General features: G+C 37.5%; 1 protein-coding gene across 3 annotated transcripts in view; it reads left to right on the forward strand.

The window, feature by feature from the left end:
* Window positions 1-754: 754 nt before the first annotated feature.
* Window positions 755-20,717, forward strand: part of TNFRSF19 (TNF receptor superfamily member 19) — a 53,661-nt gene continuing 33,698 nt past the window's right edge. The window contains exon 1 of one of the 3 annotated variants that reach the window (XM_034410335.3): window positions 755-1,093. Coding sequence is in view for 1 of the 3 variants with exons in the window: in XM_034410320.2 (XP_034266211.2) it covers window positions 15,390-15,488 (99 nt within the window). In the remaining 2 variants the exon portion in view is untranslated. Of the gene's footprint in view, window positions 1,094-1,284; window positions 1,529-15,280; window positions 15,489-20,717 lie in introns of those variants that run through there. The other 2 variants (XM_087894691.1, XM_034410320.2) reach the window with 2 other exon arrangements.

Consider the following 20,717-nt stretch of genomic DNA (forward strand, 5'->3'; position numbering starts at 1 on the left):
ACAGAGATTTGTGGTTCATGTGATTTCCTTCTCCAAGAAGGAAGAATGGACTTTTTTTTAATTCTTGAGAAGGTGGGGCTTAGAATGGCTACAGACAAAGATATCACATGCTTCCTGTCCCTATGCTTATTACTCTATGGCCAAAATTAGTACTTTCATATCCAGATGCAGCCCCTTGTGCAAAGGCCATTTGGGCATCACCAAAGGAAGAACCAAAGCAAACATTCCATTCGAAACCACACTTGGCTGAAGTGCACAGACAAACACGGCAGAACACTTCCCCAACGCAATAAAGCTTGAAGGAGAGAAAATAAAGATCAGGTTTCCTTGCCACAAATCAGCAAGAAGGGCACTCAGATCAAGGTACGCATAGAATTTGGTTGCAAGACTTATTCTGAACAAAATCCTCCAACCAAATTTAAAGAAGCATAACTATCTGAAGCTTATAAAGATAGTTATAAAAGTCTACCGGAGTTAAGGGTGGGAATTTATATACGTTGTTTGTTTGTTGTTTTTTTAAAAAAATCTTTTGCTGGTTGCAGTAGTATTTTTTTGGCAGCTGTTGCAAATCTCTGACAAGTTTTTCCTTTTGGTCTGTGTGGGAAATTCGTATGGAAGTCACACACCATGCCAGCGAATGCCCTTACTTGAACGTGAACAGACAACTCCATCCTACAAGGGCATTTCAAGTGGACCAACCCTTCTGCAAATTCATATGAAAACTCCAAAACAGCAGAAAGTTCTTTCTTGCCCTGTTTACAACAGCTAACTCGATTAAAAACCACACCGACTCTTGCTGCAGTTCAGCTGTGTTTCCCCACAGGGCTGTATTATAGTTCTCTAACCAGTCCCACAGCATTGAATGATGTCATGGGATCAGTTCAGCAAGATGAAAGGCATTAAGCGGAACCCGCTGGCACTGGGGAAAACTTCCAACACACAATCCGTGAGGAGCACAGCTTGAGAACAAAAAAAAAAAAAAAGGAAAAGGAAAAGGAAAAGGAAGAAAAGAAAAGATCGGTTATAGACCCAGCTATTCAAATCCAAGAAAGACAGATTTTTTTTTCCCTTTCCAAGAAAAAAAGGAAGGCGGGTAAGTTGACCTACACTGATAAGTTTTTATTAAATGTATGTAAGAAAAAGAGGAAGCCGCAGTATTATTTGCTGCTAAAAAGAAAGCAATCTCTCTCTCTCTCTCCCTCCCTCCCTCCCCTCCCCTCCCCTCCCCCCTCTCTCTCTCTCTCTCTCTCTCTCTCTCTCTCTCTCTCTCGCTTGTCTCCAAAGCTCAGCCTTTGATGTACAGCAACAGATCACTGATCAGATTACAGGCATTTGGTCTCACTGCTTGCCTGCCTTTGATGTGTGTGTTTAATTTTATTTTGCTGGATTTAAAGTTTGCCTGGGCTTGTACTGACATACGTTTAAAAAAAAAAAAGGAAAAAGATGAAGGTGTTTAATATAGAAGCTCTGGCAGAGTAAAGTTCAGTTGCAGGAAGCGTGGCTGTTGGATGGGCATCAGGATAATCAGGTACAGTACCGTATTATTATTATTCTTACATTTAAAATTGGCCATCTATTGAATGCTATCTGGTTTGGGGTTTGTTTATTTTGCTAGTGATTTGAAAGGAAAACTTTAGGCTATTTAAATCTACCGCATTCCTAGGAAATATTCTGGGAACATTTTGGCTTATAGACTCTATGGGGGTAATATCAGAATAAAAAACAATTGTTCTCAGAAAAGAATAATAAGTGCAGCATTTTTAGTACCCATTACAATCATCAGAAGTCTTTGTTTAAAATAATAATTAGAAACGTGTGGCTTTAAGAGTTGGTCGGATTTACTTAATAAGTACAAAAACTGCCCCCATTTAAATGCTACATTGTGCAACCTCTTCAAAATAAATGATATGTGTTAGATTTAAAGACTTGAGAATCATGGTCTGTAAGTTGCAACCCACTACTAGTTACATACAAACTAGGAATCAGTTGAAATGTGTTTACAATTGAATTGCTTGCCTCGGTGAAGGCAATGAACTAGCATGTAAACTATACCAGAAAATAGACTGCTCGTTACTCCATCACTGCAATGCTAAGTGTGTATATCATGAAGTAAGTACTACTGGGTTTGATTCATTGATTCACTAGTTAATACGTTTAGGATAGTAACCTCTACCTCTGGCTCCTGTCCAAATATGTGTGTTCCTGAGTCAAAAATGCTAACGGACAGAATTGCCACTTGTATTTCGAGGTGTTGCAGATGCTAAACTCAAGGGAGAAAAGCTTTCATACACGTGCAATCTGTGTGCACAATAGTATTCCTCTGAACACAAGACGCTACAAAAGTATCTAGGGTGAAGTGCATATACAGTAATGGTTGTTTTAATTAGTACATATATTCATTCATTTTATGACCAGCACAATTCTGTGCACGTTTACTTCGTCCCACAGTATACTTTTCAAAAATTTACTAAATTGTGCAAAATGTAATATAGACTTTTTGTTCATTTCCTAATTAGATTCTTTAGACCTCTACATAAAAATAAACTGACATTGTTTTAAAAAAGGAGATTAAAAAAACCCTTTTAAACAAATCCCAGTTTTTTTTTAACAATGTGGCCAAACACTGAAATTGTAATCTGTTAAAAACCAAGTCAAAACAAGAGTTGTTTAAGCAGCTAATACTCTGAACATGTTAACTGAGGATTAACTGCTCTTAACAGGTTTTACTGATGAACATCTGTTAAAGGGTTTCAGATTTTATGTTTCAAAATCCAGCCTCTCAATGTGAGATCATCATCATCAAATTTTGTGACACCTATAGCCATCAACTATGAGACCTCTGACTCACAGTAATAAGCAAATTCTCTGAAGAACATTTGTTGTTTTCTTAACAAGAAAATACAAAAGCCAAAAGGCTTCTTACTGGTTCTTTGAGCACATGAAAACACTAGCAGATCAATAGTATAATAAATTCATCGGATATAGTAAATTATTTAACATTTAACATCATATTTGTGGGAAAGTTCCAAGATAAAATTAGTCATTAAAAATAAATATTTTTCTTTTTATTTAACACTTAAATCCATACCATATGCCTCACTCTTAAAACTCAAGCATATCTTTATGCTTGTAACCATATCCACCTCATCCTAGACAAATGATCAGCGCAAGGAGTGGCTCTAATTTATGTTCTCTTTCAACAAAATCTGGAGCCACTCTTATGCTGATAATTTAGAATCATTTAAAAAGTACAATCAGTTACATATGTTGTAATAGCTTCTTTGGTACGTTTAATCCCTCAGAGAAGAATTAAAATTCCACTAAAACCATATTCTTTTTAATTGCCATAATTTAAAGATATAGACATTGTGCCTAATTGGATTTGCTCTGGATTATCAACTTTCATCTAACCTAGCTTTGCTGTACTAATTCAAGTTCAGTCCACTTATCTATTTATTAAATCAGCTTTTCCTGCTTTTGGCTACAATTAGCAATACAGTATATGTTTGCATTATGCTGATGTTTATTGATATGTTTTTTTGCCTTTTAACATTAAAAATCAATCCGGATTGATGATTCTAAGATTTACAAAGTCAAAGCAAGAGCTGAGTATATCAGGAAAAACATAAAATTATGTGGAATGCAAAGGGAAAGGAGTGATTTTAAAATGTATATAATAAAATAAGAAGAGAAAGGGTCAAGGATGAATGGGTGAAGTATGAAAGTGGCTGAAATACAAAAGTTAGTAATCATGACAAAAGAAGTACATTGAAATTATTCAGTTTTATAAAGAGAATGAATGAGACATGAGTCAGAAAACAAATATATAAAGAAGAGAGAATGAACTGAAAGGAAGAGAAAGACCAGGAAAGTTATGAGTGGATGGAACCAAGAGACAGGATAAAAGTAAATGCATCAATGGTGTTGTAGAGGTAAATAATCCGGTTATTGAATTTTTGCAAATCTATAGCATTTATAACTCTGTTAAGAGAGCTACACTTGCATCAATAACTGTAACTGCAATTACACAAACTCTTCAATAGATGTGGTATATCTGGGCTAACTAAATGTGCTGTATGTAAAAGTTTGCTTTTTCGTTGATTGAACAAAAAGAATCACTAGTCATATCAGTGGAGAAGGCTTCATTTTCTTATGAATTAAAAAAGCATTTCTGAGGATATTAGAAATCAGGCATGGACTTGCTATGCCTAAACTCAACTGTAATTAATATTCCATCCCAATTAATTCATACTTCAAAGAAACTACTATAAAGTAATGTAAATCGTTTGCCTTGGGCAAATAACAAAGAAAGTTTCTGTTAAGTCCAAGCATATACAGGCTATAGTTTAATCCTTTTATTATTTTCTTAATTCAATAATATTAGTTGTTCTCTAAATAAATATACTGTAATCAGAAGGTGGACTATGTTTGGGGAACCTCAAGTCATATCACAAAGCTAACTAAAACTATAGGGAAACAGCGGTGCCTCTGCCAGCAAAAATGGAGCTCCATTTTCGCTGGCAGAGGGTTGCAGGTGGCCATTGCAGCCGGAAACGGAGCTTGGGAGCCCGTTTTCACTGGCAGAGCACTCGGCTTTCCACAGGCACCCTCGACACGAATGACGTCAAGCTGGCCATGCCCACCCTGGCCACACACCCCGAGATCAAACACAACCCTGATGTGGCCCTCAATGAAATCGAGTTTGACACCCCTGCATTAAATGAATTATACATATTTTCTCCCATTGACCCATCACCAACCAAGTTTTCTGTTTTAGGATTATCTTATTTGTATTGCTAATATAAGAAATGTAACTTGTCAGTCACTTACAAGACAATCCTATACTGTACATATCTACTCAAAAGTAATTCTTACTGCATTCAAGGGCCCTTGAAGGTTGGTCTAGGATTACAGCCAATACTTTCTGTTAGTTATTACTGTACATGAAAAGGTTATCTTTAATGCATGTTTCAACATAGCAAAACCTAATGGCCATAAAAATAATGGATTTGCAGCAGGCCCACCAAAAGTTGCCATTATCTCTTAAAATTACCCTATCATCATTAATCAAATAATACCTTTGTTGATTTGTCTAATGAATATTACTTCAAAGTCCCACAGTAACTTTTAACATGAAACAACACAGTAAATTTCTGCTACTGGAAATACAGCACTGATAATTTAGTTCATTAGTCCATGCTTATTGTCTAATGATTTTAATAGTGTGCCAAAATGTTGCCTGCAACAAAATTCTTACATAAGGAAAGATAAAATCTTTGTTACTGTTCCTAAAACTGATATGGAAGCTTGGAAATTTTACAGGAAGAGATGTCAGGATTGCTCAAACTTGGCAGGGAGGAATTGTGATATGCTTAAAATGGCTTAAAACAAAGCCTGTTTGTGGTGTAAAGGATGCAGGTAGTCCTCGACTTAACGACCACAATTGAGGTCAGAATTTATGTTTCTAAGTGAGAAATTTGTTAAGGGCGATTTGTTCCATTTTATGACTTTTCTTGTCACATTTGTTAAGTGAATCACTGCAGTTGTTAAACTGGTAACACGGTTGTTGAGTGAATCTGGGTTCCCCATTGACGTTGCTTTTCAAAAGGTCACAAAAACCCATGTGACACTGCAACCCACCACAAATGTTAACTAGTTGTCAAGCATCCGAATGTAACTCACGTGACCATGGGGATGCTGCAATGGTCATACATGTGAAAAATGGTCATAAGTCACTTTTTTCAGTGCTGTTGTAACTTCAAACGGTCATTAAACGAACTCTTGTTAAATTGAGGACTATCTGTGCTAGACCAAGACTTACTGAATTATTTTTTCCCCTAAAAGTAGAACCCATTTGATGTAGTGGTGAAGATGCTGGCTTAGAAACCAGGACACAGTGAGTTCTAGGTTTTCCTTAGCCATGAAAGTTGACTGGCTGATTCTCTCCACATCAATCTACATCACAGGGTTATTGTGGGGAAATAGGAGGTGGGCGTATTAGGTATGTTCACCACCTTGGGTTCTATATTTAAAATAAACGGTCTAGAGAAGTCACATGGCGAGACAGGCGGCAAAGAAATGTAACAAATAAAAAATAAAAAGGAAGGATAAAAATCTAATCAAGATGATAATGATAATATAGGTATATGTTTCTTTATGGATATATACTAGTTTACAACTAAGATACTATACAATTAAAGTATAGTTTTAATTTGTAATTGGTTTTAATCCGGGTTGTTTTAAATGGATAGCCAAAATTATTTAATGTTTTTTAAATTGCTTTTAAATTTTATATGTTATGTTTTACCATGGCTGTTCACCGCCCTGAGTCCTGTTGGAGAAGGGCGGTATACAAATTAAATAAATAAATAAATAAATAAATAAATAAATAAATAAATAAATAAATAAATAAATAAATAAATAAATAAATAAATAAATAAATAAATAAATAAATATGCCATGCATCTTTAAAACTTAAACACAGCGTAAAAACTATAACTGAGACAAAACAAATTCTTTCCACTGATGGGTGGGATTTTTATGGTTAAGGTACCATCTGTGAAAAAATATTTCTCAAATACATTCATTGACCAGGGCTCCATAGAGCAGGGATGTCAAGCTTGATTTCATTGAGGGCCCCATCAGAATTGTGTTTGACCTCGGGGGGGGGGGGATGGCCAGGGTGGGTGTGACCAGCTTGACGTCACTCATGTCAGGGATGTCTGTGGTGTCCCGAGCGGTCTGCCAGTGAAAACGGGTTCCTGAGCTCTGTTTTCGGCTGCAACAGTGTCCTGCAACCCTCTGCCAGCGAAAACAGAGCTCGGGAGGGCCCGTGGGCTAGTCCTTCGCTGTTTCTAGGGTGGCCCTGGGGGCCAGATCTAAGCGCCCTATGGATTGGATCCGGCCCACAGGCCTTGAGTTTGACACCCCTGCCATAGAGGAAAGCCTCAGAAGAAGGCTGTGGGATCCAAATACAGCAGTCTAATCCATCACACTAGTGGTCTGAAATCACCAGTCACAAACAGCCTTCCGAAAACAGACCGGAAGCCAATGAAATTAATGTTGTGACAAATCCATAGTGCCCAGTCTCAATGACATACCGGTATTTATTTCTGGCTTGTTTTATGGGATTGAAGATAATGCCAGTATCACTGTGAGCACTTTGAAAAGAAGACACAATATAGCATATAAATATTTCAATAGAACAAAATGTGGAGACAGAATGGCAATAAGCAATAATACCTTTTTAGCTTTCCAGATGCCCATAAAGACCTGGCTGTTTTCCAGGCATTGGCCTATAAGTGGGTGTCAGCCTGCAAAGGTGGAACTGTTGAGAGTTCACAGCACCAAGATGGGAAATGTGATATTCTTCGACAGTGTGAGACTACAGGTGGTCCTCAATTTATGACCACAATTGAGCCCAAAATTTCTGTTGCTAAGTAAAACATTTGTTAAGTGAGTTTTGCCCCGTTTTACGACTGTTCTTGCCACAGTTGTTAAGCAAATCATTGCAGTTGTTAAATTAGTAACGTTGTTAAGTGAATTTGACTTCCTCGTTGACTTTGCTTGTCAGAAGGTCTCAATAGCTGATTGCATGACCCCCTGGACACTGCAACTGTCATAAATGTGAACCAGTTGCCAAGCATCTAAATTCTGATCACATTTTGATGCCGCAACAGTCATAATAGAATAGAATAGAATTTTTTTTTAAATTTGATTTATATGCCGCCTTTCTCCGGAGACTCAGGGTGGCTTACAATGCATTAAGCAATAGCCTTCATACTTTTGTATATTTATACAAAGTCAGCTTATTGCCCCCACAATCTGGGTCCTCATTTTTATTGGCCAAGTGTGATTGGACACACAAGGAATTTGTCTTGCTGCATACGCTCTCAGTGTACATAAAAGAAAAGATATGTTCATCAAGAATCATAAGGTACAACACTTAATGATAGTCATATGGTACAAATAAGCAATCAGGAAACAATATCAATATAAATGGTAAGGATATAAGCAACAAAGTTACAGTCATACAGTCATAAGTGGAAGGAGATGGGTGGTGGGAACGATGAGAAGATTAATAGTAGTGCAGACTTAGAAAATAGTTTACAGTGTTAAGGGAATTTTTTGTAAGCATGAGAAACGGTCATAAGTCACTTTTTTCAGTGCCGTTTTAACTTTAAATGGTCACTAAATAAACTGTGGTAACTCGAGGACTATCTGTATACTTCATTTTCTGTTGCTACAATATTTATAAAGAATTATTTAAAAACTGCAACCTTCTGCCATTCAAAAAAGCACAATGCTTTAAAGATTTAAGGAGTCTTGAGTCATTTACAATTTAGCAATACTTGTGTTGAGCTGCTTTAGTCTACTACTATATAAACATCCATTCACTCACTCCCTCAATCAGTAAATCATTCCAGCACAAAGCTTTCAGCAAGAGATGAATGGAAACATATTGTTCACAGTTAAGTAATCATCAATTTCTTTCTACAAAGAAACCATCCAATACAGTGGTAGGCTGCTGCCGGTTTGAACCGGTTTGAGCGAACTGGTAGTTCCGACGATCAGCTGGCTCCACCCACCTGCCCCCGCCCTATCCTATCCTATATTTCCTTCTTTCTGGCTCAGCTGATTCGCGTGGCACAGCTAATTTCCACGCCTCCACTGTTCTACTTACCGGGGCTGCCTTAGAAGGTAAGTAGCTGAGCTTCAAATTGCTGTATTTTGAACACTGCACACAAGCGCATTAGGCATGTGTGCAAAGCACACTCTCATTGAACTGGTTGTTAAACTGGTTGCAGCCCACCATTGATCCAATATAATATATTTGGGAGAATACTAGTATATAAAGTGAATGTTGCTCTTGTACTATATAAGCATCTCTTGCTAATATCTGTGCAGATCTGCTCCAGTTATCAAGTTATGGTAGATATTTCTGCTATATCATAAGGGCCGCTTCAGTTAAGTTCTCAAATAGATAGATTTTACTTTTCAACAAGTGATTGAAATTAATGAATAAGTCGAAGGATAAAAGAGAATATATAAAAGTGGTCATTATATGGTATTCTTCCAAAATATAATGGGATATCATCAGTTATGTAATGCTAGTAAATCTATTGTGCTATTAAGAACATCTGGTTTGATTGTCAGAAATCAAAAACCCTTGGTTTCTAAACTTCAGGATACCTGTAAATGCTGCTACTCATGTCAAAAAAACATTGTGAGGACATTGGCTGTAAGTCACTTTTTTCAATGTGTTGTAACTGCAAATAGTCACTAAATGAATGGCTGTAAATCAAGAACTACCTGTAAAAGCAAATTCTTTAGCAGCTCTTATGGTGACTACCTTCTGTATATGTTGCATCATAGTAGTAACCCTTGAACAATTCTTGAAAAAGGGGATTATTTATTGGAAATAACTCAGTGTAATTAGGCTGTGTCATTGGCATTTCCTAAATTGATATACATCTTTGCTTAATGCTGTCTACAAAATTATAACTGATATCTAATGTCTTTTTATTTTTGAAGAACTGATGACCTCTTATTCTTAAATAAAACCACTATTTTGTCCAAGATGCTCAGAACGAAACAGAAATAGTTAGAATTAAGGAGGAAAGTTACTCCAGGGTAATTGTTCAGTCCAAGTATTGTTTTCAGAATTGCACTGAGTTCAAAGTCTTTTTACATAAGTGTTTCCCCTTTCACACTCAAGCATTCATGTCAGCAGCGTATTTTAGGAAGAAAAAGTATTTTTCATCTTTTCTATTACACAAGTAGGATATCCCAGTTCACATCTTTGATTGTCGTAAATCACAAGCTTTTTAAAAACATCACTAGAGGAAAATGTCACAGCAAAATCTGCCCATCTTGCTTGGGCTCAAAGACCAGGGATAGTCAGAAATGGTGAATACTTGGATGAGAAAACCTCCAGAAAATGCCAGAAGTATAGGTTTAACTGGGATAATTGAAAACATGCTACAACAATGTACCGCAATGCTAAATTGCTTTGATGTGTGCGAGAGAGGGGGGAGGGGGAGAGAGAAGGGGGGAGGGAGGGAGAGAGAGAATAATGAGAATTATTAAAATAATAATATTAAAAGAGACCTTGCTCAAATTCTACAGAATACCACTGGGAGAATATCCGTATATGAAATTATCAAGAGATTTTTTTTTAACGTCCAATAAACATGCTTAAAAAGAAAGCATTTAATCTGAAGAAAGTATCTGATGAATAAGTAGACTATAAATATTGAGGTGATGAAAGAAGAAACAGAACATAGCAACTTCTTCCTTCTGCTATGATTTGGGAATATCCTGGGCCTGTCCCTCAGTAACTTGTCCTCCCACAAACTCTGTTGATTGGGAAAGAAGTGTATTCAATGGAGGGATTGGCAGCAGCTACTAATGTCTCTTTTTTCCCCCTCCTTCTCAGAGTGGCATGGGAAACTGTACATGGAGAGAAACAGGAAGCAACCCTCTAAGCCGATCTGCTTAGCAGTTCTCTTTGAACTGTGAAACAGAGAAGGTGGATCACCCAATAAGCAATCCACTGAGTTGTACACTTGCACTCTGCTGTGTAGCTGTGAAGATTCAACCTAGTGAATTACAGTCACCCTAGTATGCCACTCAGAGACAGAGCCCTGACAAAAGGTTTTGCCGATTGTTCTTTGCAGACAGCAACAGCAAGAATAGAGCAAATTCTTAGAAAGTGCATAATTACCAATAGGCAATATGATGGAGGGGACTAGATTCATTGGGGCCAGTGCATTGCATCCTAGAAGGAAGAGCAGTGTTGAGTGATCACAAACGTCCCATTGTGATCAACCTAACCTGTAACTCAGGAGTAAAGATATTGTAATTTACTGCTGTAAATGCAAAGTGAGTATATATAGCACCCATAAAATTAAATTGACAAAGAAGATATTGCATAATCTCACGACCTTTTTTGTGCGCTCGATCTTCATTTCACACTCCACATTTGAGGAGATAACTCCAAAATCTCTTCAACTTTGTCATAATTTTGAGGTTTTAGCCATTTAAATTTGTTAATTTAATATCAGGCTTCTTAGAATGTTGTCTCATCATTCTGCAGGGGCCTCACTGATAACACTAAGCATGATGATCCCCAATAGCTTTCAGTTATGGATTACTCCAGTGGTGGAATTCAATTTTTTTTACTACCGGTTCTGTGGGCATGGCTTGGTGGGCATGGTGTGGTGTGGCTTGGTCGGCGTGGCAGAGGAAGGATACTGCAAAATCTCTATTCCCTCCCCACTCCTGGGGGAAGGATACTGCAAAATCCCCATTCCCTCCCTACTCTGGGGCCAGCCAGAGGTGGTATTTGCCAGGTCTCCGAACTACTCAAAATTTCCATTACCGGTTCTCCAGAACTGTCAGAACCTGCTGAATAGCACCCCTGGATTACTCTAGCAGTCTGTAGAAAGGAAAAGTCTGGGAATGTTCATTCCTTTCCAGTACCACTGCTGAGCTACTGCTTTTCCCTGAAAACGGAAGTGATGGTATTAAGCATGCCTTTAAAAAAAAAAAAAAAGTCATGTTTAATGTTGCAATGATCAGCTCAGTAGTAACTTCATTGTTCACCCTCAATTATTATTGCTTTTGCTGGAGGAAGTTGTTTGTATGCGTAAGTAAATCACGAGGATGGTACAAATATAATATATGTTAACAAAAAAAAAAGTATTGGGGTTAAAAGGTGGTTATTGAGGACATGAGCCTAACCTTTTTAATTTTTACGCTAGGTCCGAATCTTTAATTCTGCAAGCATAAATTGTATTAAATGCAATTAAATTTGTTGACAATTCAAAAAATAATCCATAATTATAGAGTTGACCATTAACAAGAAAAAGAATTCTATGCCATTATATTTAAGGTGGGAAGAATGAAAAAGATAAGCATTTCATAGTCAGGAAAGATACTGGCTAGAAATGCAAAATCTGACCATGTAAATAAAATGAAGATCAAAAGCATGAAAACAAATGGGATAGTCAGTGATATCATTTAAAAGGGGGGTATTTGTTAGATTGAAAACAGATTATAAACAGGGAACTTCTGAAGGGGCCAAGGAGCTAAATAAAAGTAACAGAATAGATTGGGAATAAAAATTAAAATAATAATCTTGATGCACAGGAAGAACAAATTAGTTGAGATCAGTATGGTGGGAATTGAAAATGAAGATGAGATTCTAGCAGTTTAGCCCTTTGAAGAGCCAGTTTGATGTAGTGGTTAAGCTGCTGGCTAGAAACCAACAGACTCTGAGTTCTAATCCTGCTTTAAAGCGTGAAAGCCAGCTGGGTGACTTTGGGCCAGACACGCTCTCTCAGCCCAACTCACTTCACATGGTTGTTATTGTGGGGAAAAAGGGGGGGCGGGGGGGGAAGGAGTATTACATATGTTTGCTGCCTTGAGTTATTTATAAAAATAATAAAAGCAGAATAAAAATCGAATAAATAAAATGGACTCAGCTGTAGTTCAGTTCATATATTTCAATAAAGTGAGACTTCAAATTCAGGTTGTCCTCAGCTTACGACCACAAATGAGCCCAACGTTTCTGTTGCTAAGCAAGACATTTGTTAAGTGAATTTTGTTTCATGTTACTAATTTTCTTGCTACGTTTGTTAAATGAATTACTGCAATCATTAAGTTAGTAACATAGATAAGTGAATCTAGCTTCCCCGTTGATTTTGCATAACAGAAGGTTGCAAATGTGATCACATGAACCCAAGACACTGCAACTGTCATAAATATGAGCCAGTTGCCAAATATCTGAATTTTAATCATGTGACCATGGAGATGCTGCAATAAGTATGAAAAATGTTTGAAAGTCACTGTTGTATGAATGGTCACTAGATGAACTGTTGTAAGTCGAGGACTACCTGTAAGCATTTAACTTGAATTCAGTAGGACTGACTTTTAAGCAGCAGTAGCAGCCTTACTAAAAGTGCCATATAAATATAACGAATGTTTTACTATATTAAGCAACCTGAAAGACTTCCTGCATGCAATCATTTGTGCAGTAATATTAAAATGGCAGACTCAGATTATGTTGAGATAGTTTCTGTAGAATTTAGGAGGTATGTCTTGAATATTTTGCCTCCTTATAATTTTTTCTACTGCCTGCGCTAAAGGGAGGGTATAAGGAATTCTTTGCTGGTTTGCATCTTATAGAAAAGCTAATTCATCAGAAATATTCAGCGAATCTTTTTAAATATATTAATGCAATTAACACTAATGTTATGACTAAGTCTTTAATTACAGCAGATGCTACAAGAAATGTTCTTCAAAAGCATGGGCATGCTAATGTTTTCATTGTTACTATGTACATCTTCCTCTTACTCAGGAGTAGATCTCTCTTTCCCTGCATGCAGTCACTTGTACAAGAGGGAGGAAATGGTAGTTAGCTAAAACAACCTAGTACTGTATGCTTCATCTGTGCATAACAAAATAAAAGCTATCTTCATGATGATAACTCTTAGAGTACTTTAGTGGCTGAGAAAGGCCAACATCAAAAGTCATGTTTTAATCCACCTATATCACACATCACTGATTGCCTTCCGGTTGATGCCACCCTCCTTTATGGGAAGATAGGGCCTATTTGATTGGCTTGATGGAGTTAAGCTTGATTGAGGTGAATTGATTAATTGATAGAGCCTACTGGATTCCAGATGGAGCTTGGCCTTTTTTCCAAGGAACGTATGGGTGATTCAGGTGAAGCCTTGGTTGCCATGTGGCTTACTGAGGAGCTCTGGGAAACAAAGCACCAGAAGAGACTACCTGTATTTCTCCACCATAATTGCATATGGTGACAGCTATCCAGAGTGTGTTGCATAGGGACAGATGCTCTGCAGGGCTGCTGTGAAAATATTCTGGCTTTTTATCAGATACAGTTGGTCAAATATGTTCTGAGTTGGACTCTGATTGGACAGGTCTACCAAGGTATAGGCGCAATCTGATGGTGTGATCTGGGATGAATTCAAGTCACTGACTCTCGTGGAAATAGCCAGATCTGGAAGAATAGATATGTTCTGGGCACCATCAATTAAAAGGTGAAACACACCACCTCTGTAGTGGCCCGTGGATTGACTTGCTCCCAAGATCTGTATGACTCTCACCCTGATAGTGCTTTTGAAAATCTTAAATCTTAAATTTATCTAGGCTTTGGGGTTAGTATAGATGGGATTATTTATAAAGTTTTGTGTTTGTTTTGCTGTTGGATTGCTATCTTGTGATTATTTTGTAATTGTTTCTGTGCTTATTTTGGTCAGTTTTCTGTATTTTGTTGATCGTTGTGAGCCACTGAGAGATGGTTGGAATTCAGTGGCATCCACATTGAATTCAATAATAAATAAAATCCACTTATGTTGATATTGGACATAGAAAAAAAAAGGATATCTTTCCAATGCAGAGAACAGGCCACCTTCCTAATCATCATCTGAATCAGACAACACAAATTCTTCATATAACACACTTATTTATTTTAAAGTGAACCATGATTTTTAGTCAATTATTCCAATTTGGGGAGTTTATCAACACATAACCCAATTTAATCTTTTGTGGCCATTTTTTTCATGTGAATACACCTCAGTTAAAGAGCTAATAAGTCTTTCATCTTCTATAGCTCATGGGAATGCACAAGACTGCCAAGGGATGATCTCCAATCCTGGTGTTATTTTCCATCGTTAGTCCAAACCAATTTCCATTTTCCAGAAGATCCGATTTAGGGCGTATGAAAAGTCTTCATCCAGCTGAATTTCTAGTGATCACAAGAATATCTCCAAGCAGGTTTTTTGGCAACAATGCCTGCCTTCCTCTTTTAACCTGGATTTTCTAGTGGTCCCAGATCCCCGTTATTAACCAGGTCCAACTCTTAATTAGCCTTTTCCGTTCCAGCCAAGATCAGCTGGATATTGCCAATGTAAAAATGAGGCATTCCTCTCAAGGCGATTCACGGTCCCTTCCTACCCAAATGCTACTTTCTGTGCCTTAGCTATAAAACAGAGGTCTTCAAACTTGGCAGCTTTAAGACTTGGGGAGTTGAAGTCCACAAGTCTTAAAGCTGCCAGGTTTGAAGACCTCTGATATAAAAGAAGATAAAGGGGGGGAGGGAAATCACCCCTATTTATTTTTTTTTTTAATTTCCCGGCCGCTGCGTTCTCGCGTTTCTAACCGTCGCCTACTCCGGGACGGGTCACGTGGTTTAGCCACCCGCGATTGGTTTGAGCTTGCCAGCCCGGCTGGAAGGGAAAGCGGCGGGCAGTTGCCTAGGCAACGCAGAGAGCGCTGCAGGGCCGAGAAGGAGGCGGCGGGTGGGGGGTGGGGGGGTAGGCCGGGGAGCGACTGGAGCCGCCGAAACGGCGTTGCTCTGTATGGGAGCCTTGCGTGGCGAGAGTAGCCGCCGTTGCCCCGCCAATCCCCGGGGGCGAGCTCCTCCGTGTCCCAAGCGCACCCGGGAACGACCCTGGACGGTGAGACTAAAGGGGAACTGATGAGCAGCATGTGGGGCGACCGGACGAGGAGGCAGCAGCTTGGGGAGAACGGAGAAGCTGATCTCAAGGGGGCTGAGGGGGAAAGCACGAGAGGCAGCGCGGGGAATTCTCCCTCTTTGAGCTGAGGGGACCCCGGGGAAAGGCAAGGGTGGGGAGGCTGTTGTAGGAAGAAACGGTGGCCGCCAGCCTGGCCGGCTTTCAAAGCGGGTAGTAAGAGCTACGCCTGGGATTTAGGCAACAGGATATACACGGGTTGGGAAGCTGGAGTGGGCGAGGAGGGCTATTTCTGTTTTCGCTCCGGTCCTCCTTGCCAAGCAGCTTCCCAGAGACATCTGGCTGGCCCGCTCGCTTCTGTGGGAAGGGAGGCAGGATGGCCGAAAAGATGGGCCTTTTGATCTGATGCGGCAGGGCGCTCGCACCGGTTCAGACGCCGGAGAGGGGCTCCCCTGGGGGGTGGAGGGGAGAGCCTCCTGCTTTCCCATGACCCTCGCCAGAGGCTCAGTGGGGATTGTCAACATTATCCCACCGACACCAGACTGACTCCCCTGCATTGGGTGGCATCCAAGTTTATTACAATAAGCAATAATTTAAAAAAAAAAAACACATACAAACACATGTATGTTGTGTTTAGGAATAGAAAGAAATGGTGATACTCCACTGCATAGAAGGGCCACTTTCATATCATCATAGGAATCAGATTGTCCTCATAACACGCTTATCCATTATCCATCCAAATCCAGTTTTGGTGAATTATCCCAATTTTCTGGCTTTATTTAATACATAACCCAAATTAATTTTATGGGCCTGTTTTGTGGGATCTGTTTTTGTGATCTGTTATATGAACGCATCCCAGCTAAAAGAAAAAAAAGAGAGATGATAGTTTTTCATCTTCTATGACTCATAGGAATGCACAACAAGACTAACAACAAGATCTTCAGTCTTCAGTGATATTTTCTGTCATTTGTCTAAACCAATCTGACTTTAAAAAGATCCAATTTGGAGTTAAAGAAAACTCTTCTTCCTTGATATTTGCTACTTTTAACTGTGTTTGCTGCATTTAAAGGTTTGCTGAGTTAAACTGTGTATTCCTGTTTTGGGGGTTTTTTTAGCTTTTAAGTTTTTGTACTTTCTGAGGGCATCTATTAAAGGAAAGAATGAAGTGTAGTAGAAAACTAAAATGTTGTTGCTCTTCCTTGGAATAATATTGCTATGCCCAAGGAGGTTTGTTGCCAAGAATATCTCTACAGGACTGCAATGTAGACCACTTAAAGAGATTATTAATATTATTTATCATCTGCAAACTCTGGTCTGTAAATATGTGTAAACTCAGCAACTACACACAGTATTGAGATCAACATGTGATGGTTGGGAACAAGTGGGTTTGCTTGCCAGAAATGCTGGCATTCAATTGATAAAATTGGATTTTTTTTGGTTTGGTTCAATAATGCTTTGCTGCTGCTGTGGTTAAATGCCTTTATTTGTATGATGAAACTGTTGGCAAACAAACATGATCTTTCAGCTACTTTTTTCTATCTCATATATTTAAGCCTTCATTGTATAAATATTTCCTTATCCTATTCTTTGAATAAATACTCTAATTCAAATTTTTTGTGGTGTTGGAAGAAACAGTTTGATTCTGGTTATCTGGGAACTGTATGTTCCAAGTAGAATTTGTGAATTCAGATCAGGAAGAGCTGCTCCATATTCCTCCTCCTAGAGAAATGGAGTGAGGAACAAGTTCTTTTGTATGGTTGCCCCATCCCATAAATAGCTTGCCTCCTCAGTCTTAGCCTTTAGGAAGCAATGAAAATGACACCTTTTTTTGCCATTTTTGGTGTTTAAAAGGGAATTTGACGTGACTAAAACCTGTCATTCACACTATTCATTGCCCCTTCTTGTTCTTTGTAGATCATTGGGGGGGGGGATTATGTTACTTGTAGGATGTGGAAGTTTTACATCTATAGCTAAAGCTGGGTACTTACAAGATCGCCTTCTGCCACCGATAGCCTCCCACTAGCCAATACGCTCCCACAGAGAGGGACTCCTCAGGGTGCCGTCGGTCAAACAGTGTCAACTGGCGATCCCCAGGGGGAGAGCCTTCTCTGTGGGGGCACCTGCCCTATGGAATGAACTGCCCCCGGAGATACGTATGATCCCTGACCTACGTACCTTTCGCCGTGCCCTCAAGACATTATTGTTTCAACAAGCTGAGCTGGCTTACACATGAATTTTAATGGTTTGTTTAGTTTTTAATAATTTGGGGGCCAAATTATTTAATATGTTTTTAAACTGTTTTTTAAATTTTATGGATATATGTGTTTTATTGTTGGCTGTGCACCGCCCTGAGTCCCTCGGGAGAAGGGCGGTATAAAAATTTAAATAAATAAATAAATCACTTTTTTATGTTGAATCTTTCCCCTATTTCCATCAAGTTATTAAATAATTAGAAGGAATAGCTGTTAGCAATGCGGTCAGGGAAGGTCAAATATGAATCAAGATGTAACAGCAAAGTTCATTTTAGGTAGTCAGGATGAATGGAGCAAGGTATAGAATTTGACAAAGTGTTTTATACTATCATTTATCCTATCTATTTATACTTATGCCATTTTTAAAGTAGGGATCACTTATTTTAGTTATTTTACTTTAGAAGGTTTACATATTAAAATTGATAGCAAAATATTTATTAATGTAATTTATAACAAAACCTATATCTTTTTAGTTATTTTCTTTTCCTAAATATCAATTGAAAGTTAGTTATTCCAAGGTTATATTTTATTTAGTTTGTATAATTTTACCACAAAAATGAAAAGTGAGTTTCCCACTTCATAAAGGCTATTTGGCAAAACAGAATGTGTTAAATTATTACATAAGAAAAACAGCATATTATATGCTATAACTTGTTAGATGCTATGTTATAGATTACTATAGTGATAATACATATAGATTAACATTATATAATATTTAATAACTCTTCTCTTTATGTTACCTACTTTAAGCTTTCATTATTACCTACAGTATTTCTCTGTCCTATTTCTATTGAATGAATACAATATATTGTACAGATATTCAGTTTAATGTAATTAATAAATTACAGTTTAAGTATTAGGAATTGGAGAGAATTTGCGAGGACATTTATTATTTACAATTTTTTTATTTGCCTAAACAATGCTTTTCAATTGAACATTTTGAAATTAAATATATTTTTCTTAAATAACATATTGTATAAAAAGTCACAGACATTAATACATATAATGCAGAAATGATTTCTACAATTGTTAAGATATATATATATACATCACATTTAAAATACTTTTTTCTGTATGCACAGAAAAAGTGTTGAATGGCTTGGTTCCAGATGATAATGTATATACTATAAATACATTGTCTCTTAATACCAGCAGAAAATGAATTTGCCCAATAACTGCCTGTTAATTAACTTTGGTAATGTCTGTTTATAAGACAGAAATATTTGTACTGAACACAGAAGCAGGAAACACACTGTTGGCACAATTTTGTTTCTTTCAAAACTTGCTTCCAGGCAAGTCAGTTATTTATATATTTCAAATCTTTACTTTTCACACAGAAAATTAGATTAAAAATTATAGTGTTATTTGTGCATGATCTGATTCAGAAATCAATAGCTTAATACATTGTTTCTACATTAGCTGAGCTATCTTTGGGGTATTTTTGTACAATGGAGAAAGTGTATGAAATTTGTCTGACCTTTGAAAAAGTTCAACTCTATCTGCTGTGAAGTAGTTCAGAAAATTTGCAATTGTTGAAGGTCTACATATTCTTTGAAATATAACATCTAGATGTTCAGAGTAGTTCCAGCAGTTGTAAACTTTACCTTAGAGCCATTTGATGAATTGCAGTAGTCACAAGGTTGAATAATTCTTCCTATAAAAATGAGGCTGCTTACTTCTATCATAGCAGTTGAGAAGATGTATTGCGCTAATACTAGAATCATCTCAAGTGAAATGTTTAATGTTAAAAACTAATGTGACATTTAAATTTGCTGAATTTCTCAAACAGGATTTGGCAAATTAAGTAGGAAAATATTGCCTATATTATTGAATACAGTAGGAAAGTGCTTCAATACTTTCGTTAGGAATACAAATGAATCTATGAATCTGGATTCACATATCACATACTAAATAAAAATATGGTTGATTTGATTTTGGCTCAATATGATCCTGTATGAACTAAGCCATTATTCTTAGTAAACCATGATTAGTGTGATGTTAAGCCAGCTTTTTTTCCTATTGCTTATGTTTTGTTTCTCAAATGTATTTATTTTAATTTATTGCATTAATTTAAATGGCCATCCGTCTAATGAGCATTACTCTGGGCAGCTAAAAACATGTTAAAAGTAATTTAGGGTAAATATGTGCAATGGTCACTGAAGGAAAACCCAGACAAAACAATTGACAGAAAGATGTCATATGATAGAGGCTGAGAGGAGAGGTCTAGGTAGCACTAGTTTAGATAAGTTTATTTATTTTTCTACCAATTTGAAAATCTGTATTAGATAATATAGTTAGTGTTATCTATTCACTTTACCTGGTGAGTTCTTTAAAATATGGTTAGTCTATTTAACTATCTATTTACCTGAATTGATCATACAGGTCAGCTTTTTCTCATAGTCCAGATATGGTGGGTTACAATCTCCAAGAATTCTTACTGTAAATTTTGACTGCTATAGAAGAATAGATACTGTACTAGATTGGGGGAGTTGAGTTAAATAAATGAAATATATAGGCAGATTATTTTATGCCCATAGTATATTATACCCATGATAATATTTCTGCAGCATGTTTTGCTTCCATGATGTTGACTGCTTTCCTTATTGAGATCTGTCAAAGCTATCTTTCTGGAAGTATTAGACAATTATAGCAAGTCATGCACTGACACGCGAAAGAAATCTCTACATTGTATATCTAAATTGATTTTTGTAGTTTATTAAATTGTATTTATCAAGCGGTGCAGTAGCCTAGAGGTGAAGACGCTTACCTCCCACTCGGAAGGCTGAGAGTTCAACCATAGGCAGCAGCAGATGTTTCTCTATCAGGGTGCAAAGAGGAAATATTTGCTGTGAACTCCGCGTAGGCGTCAGGAAGGGCTTCTGGCCAGTAAACGCTCAGCAATTCAGGTCATGGGTTGACTCCACCCTGACTAAAGGGATTAAAGGGTCATAAAAAGGAAAAA

This window comes from Pantherophis guttatus, chromosome 5, assembly GCF_059756535.1.
Source record: "Pantherophis guttatus breed Tessera chromosome 5, ASM5975653v1, whole genome shotgun sequence".
Lineage (NCBI taxonomy): Eukaryota > Metazoa > Chordata > Lepidosauria > Squamata > Colubridae > Pantherophis > Pantherophis guttatus.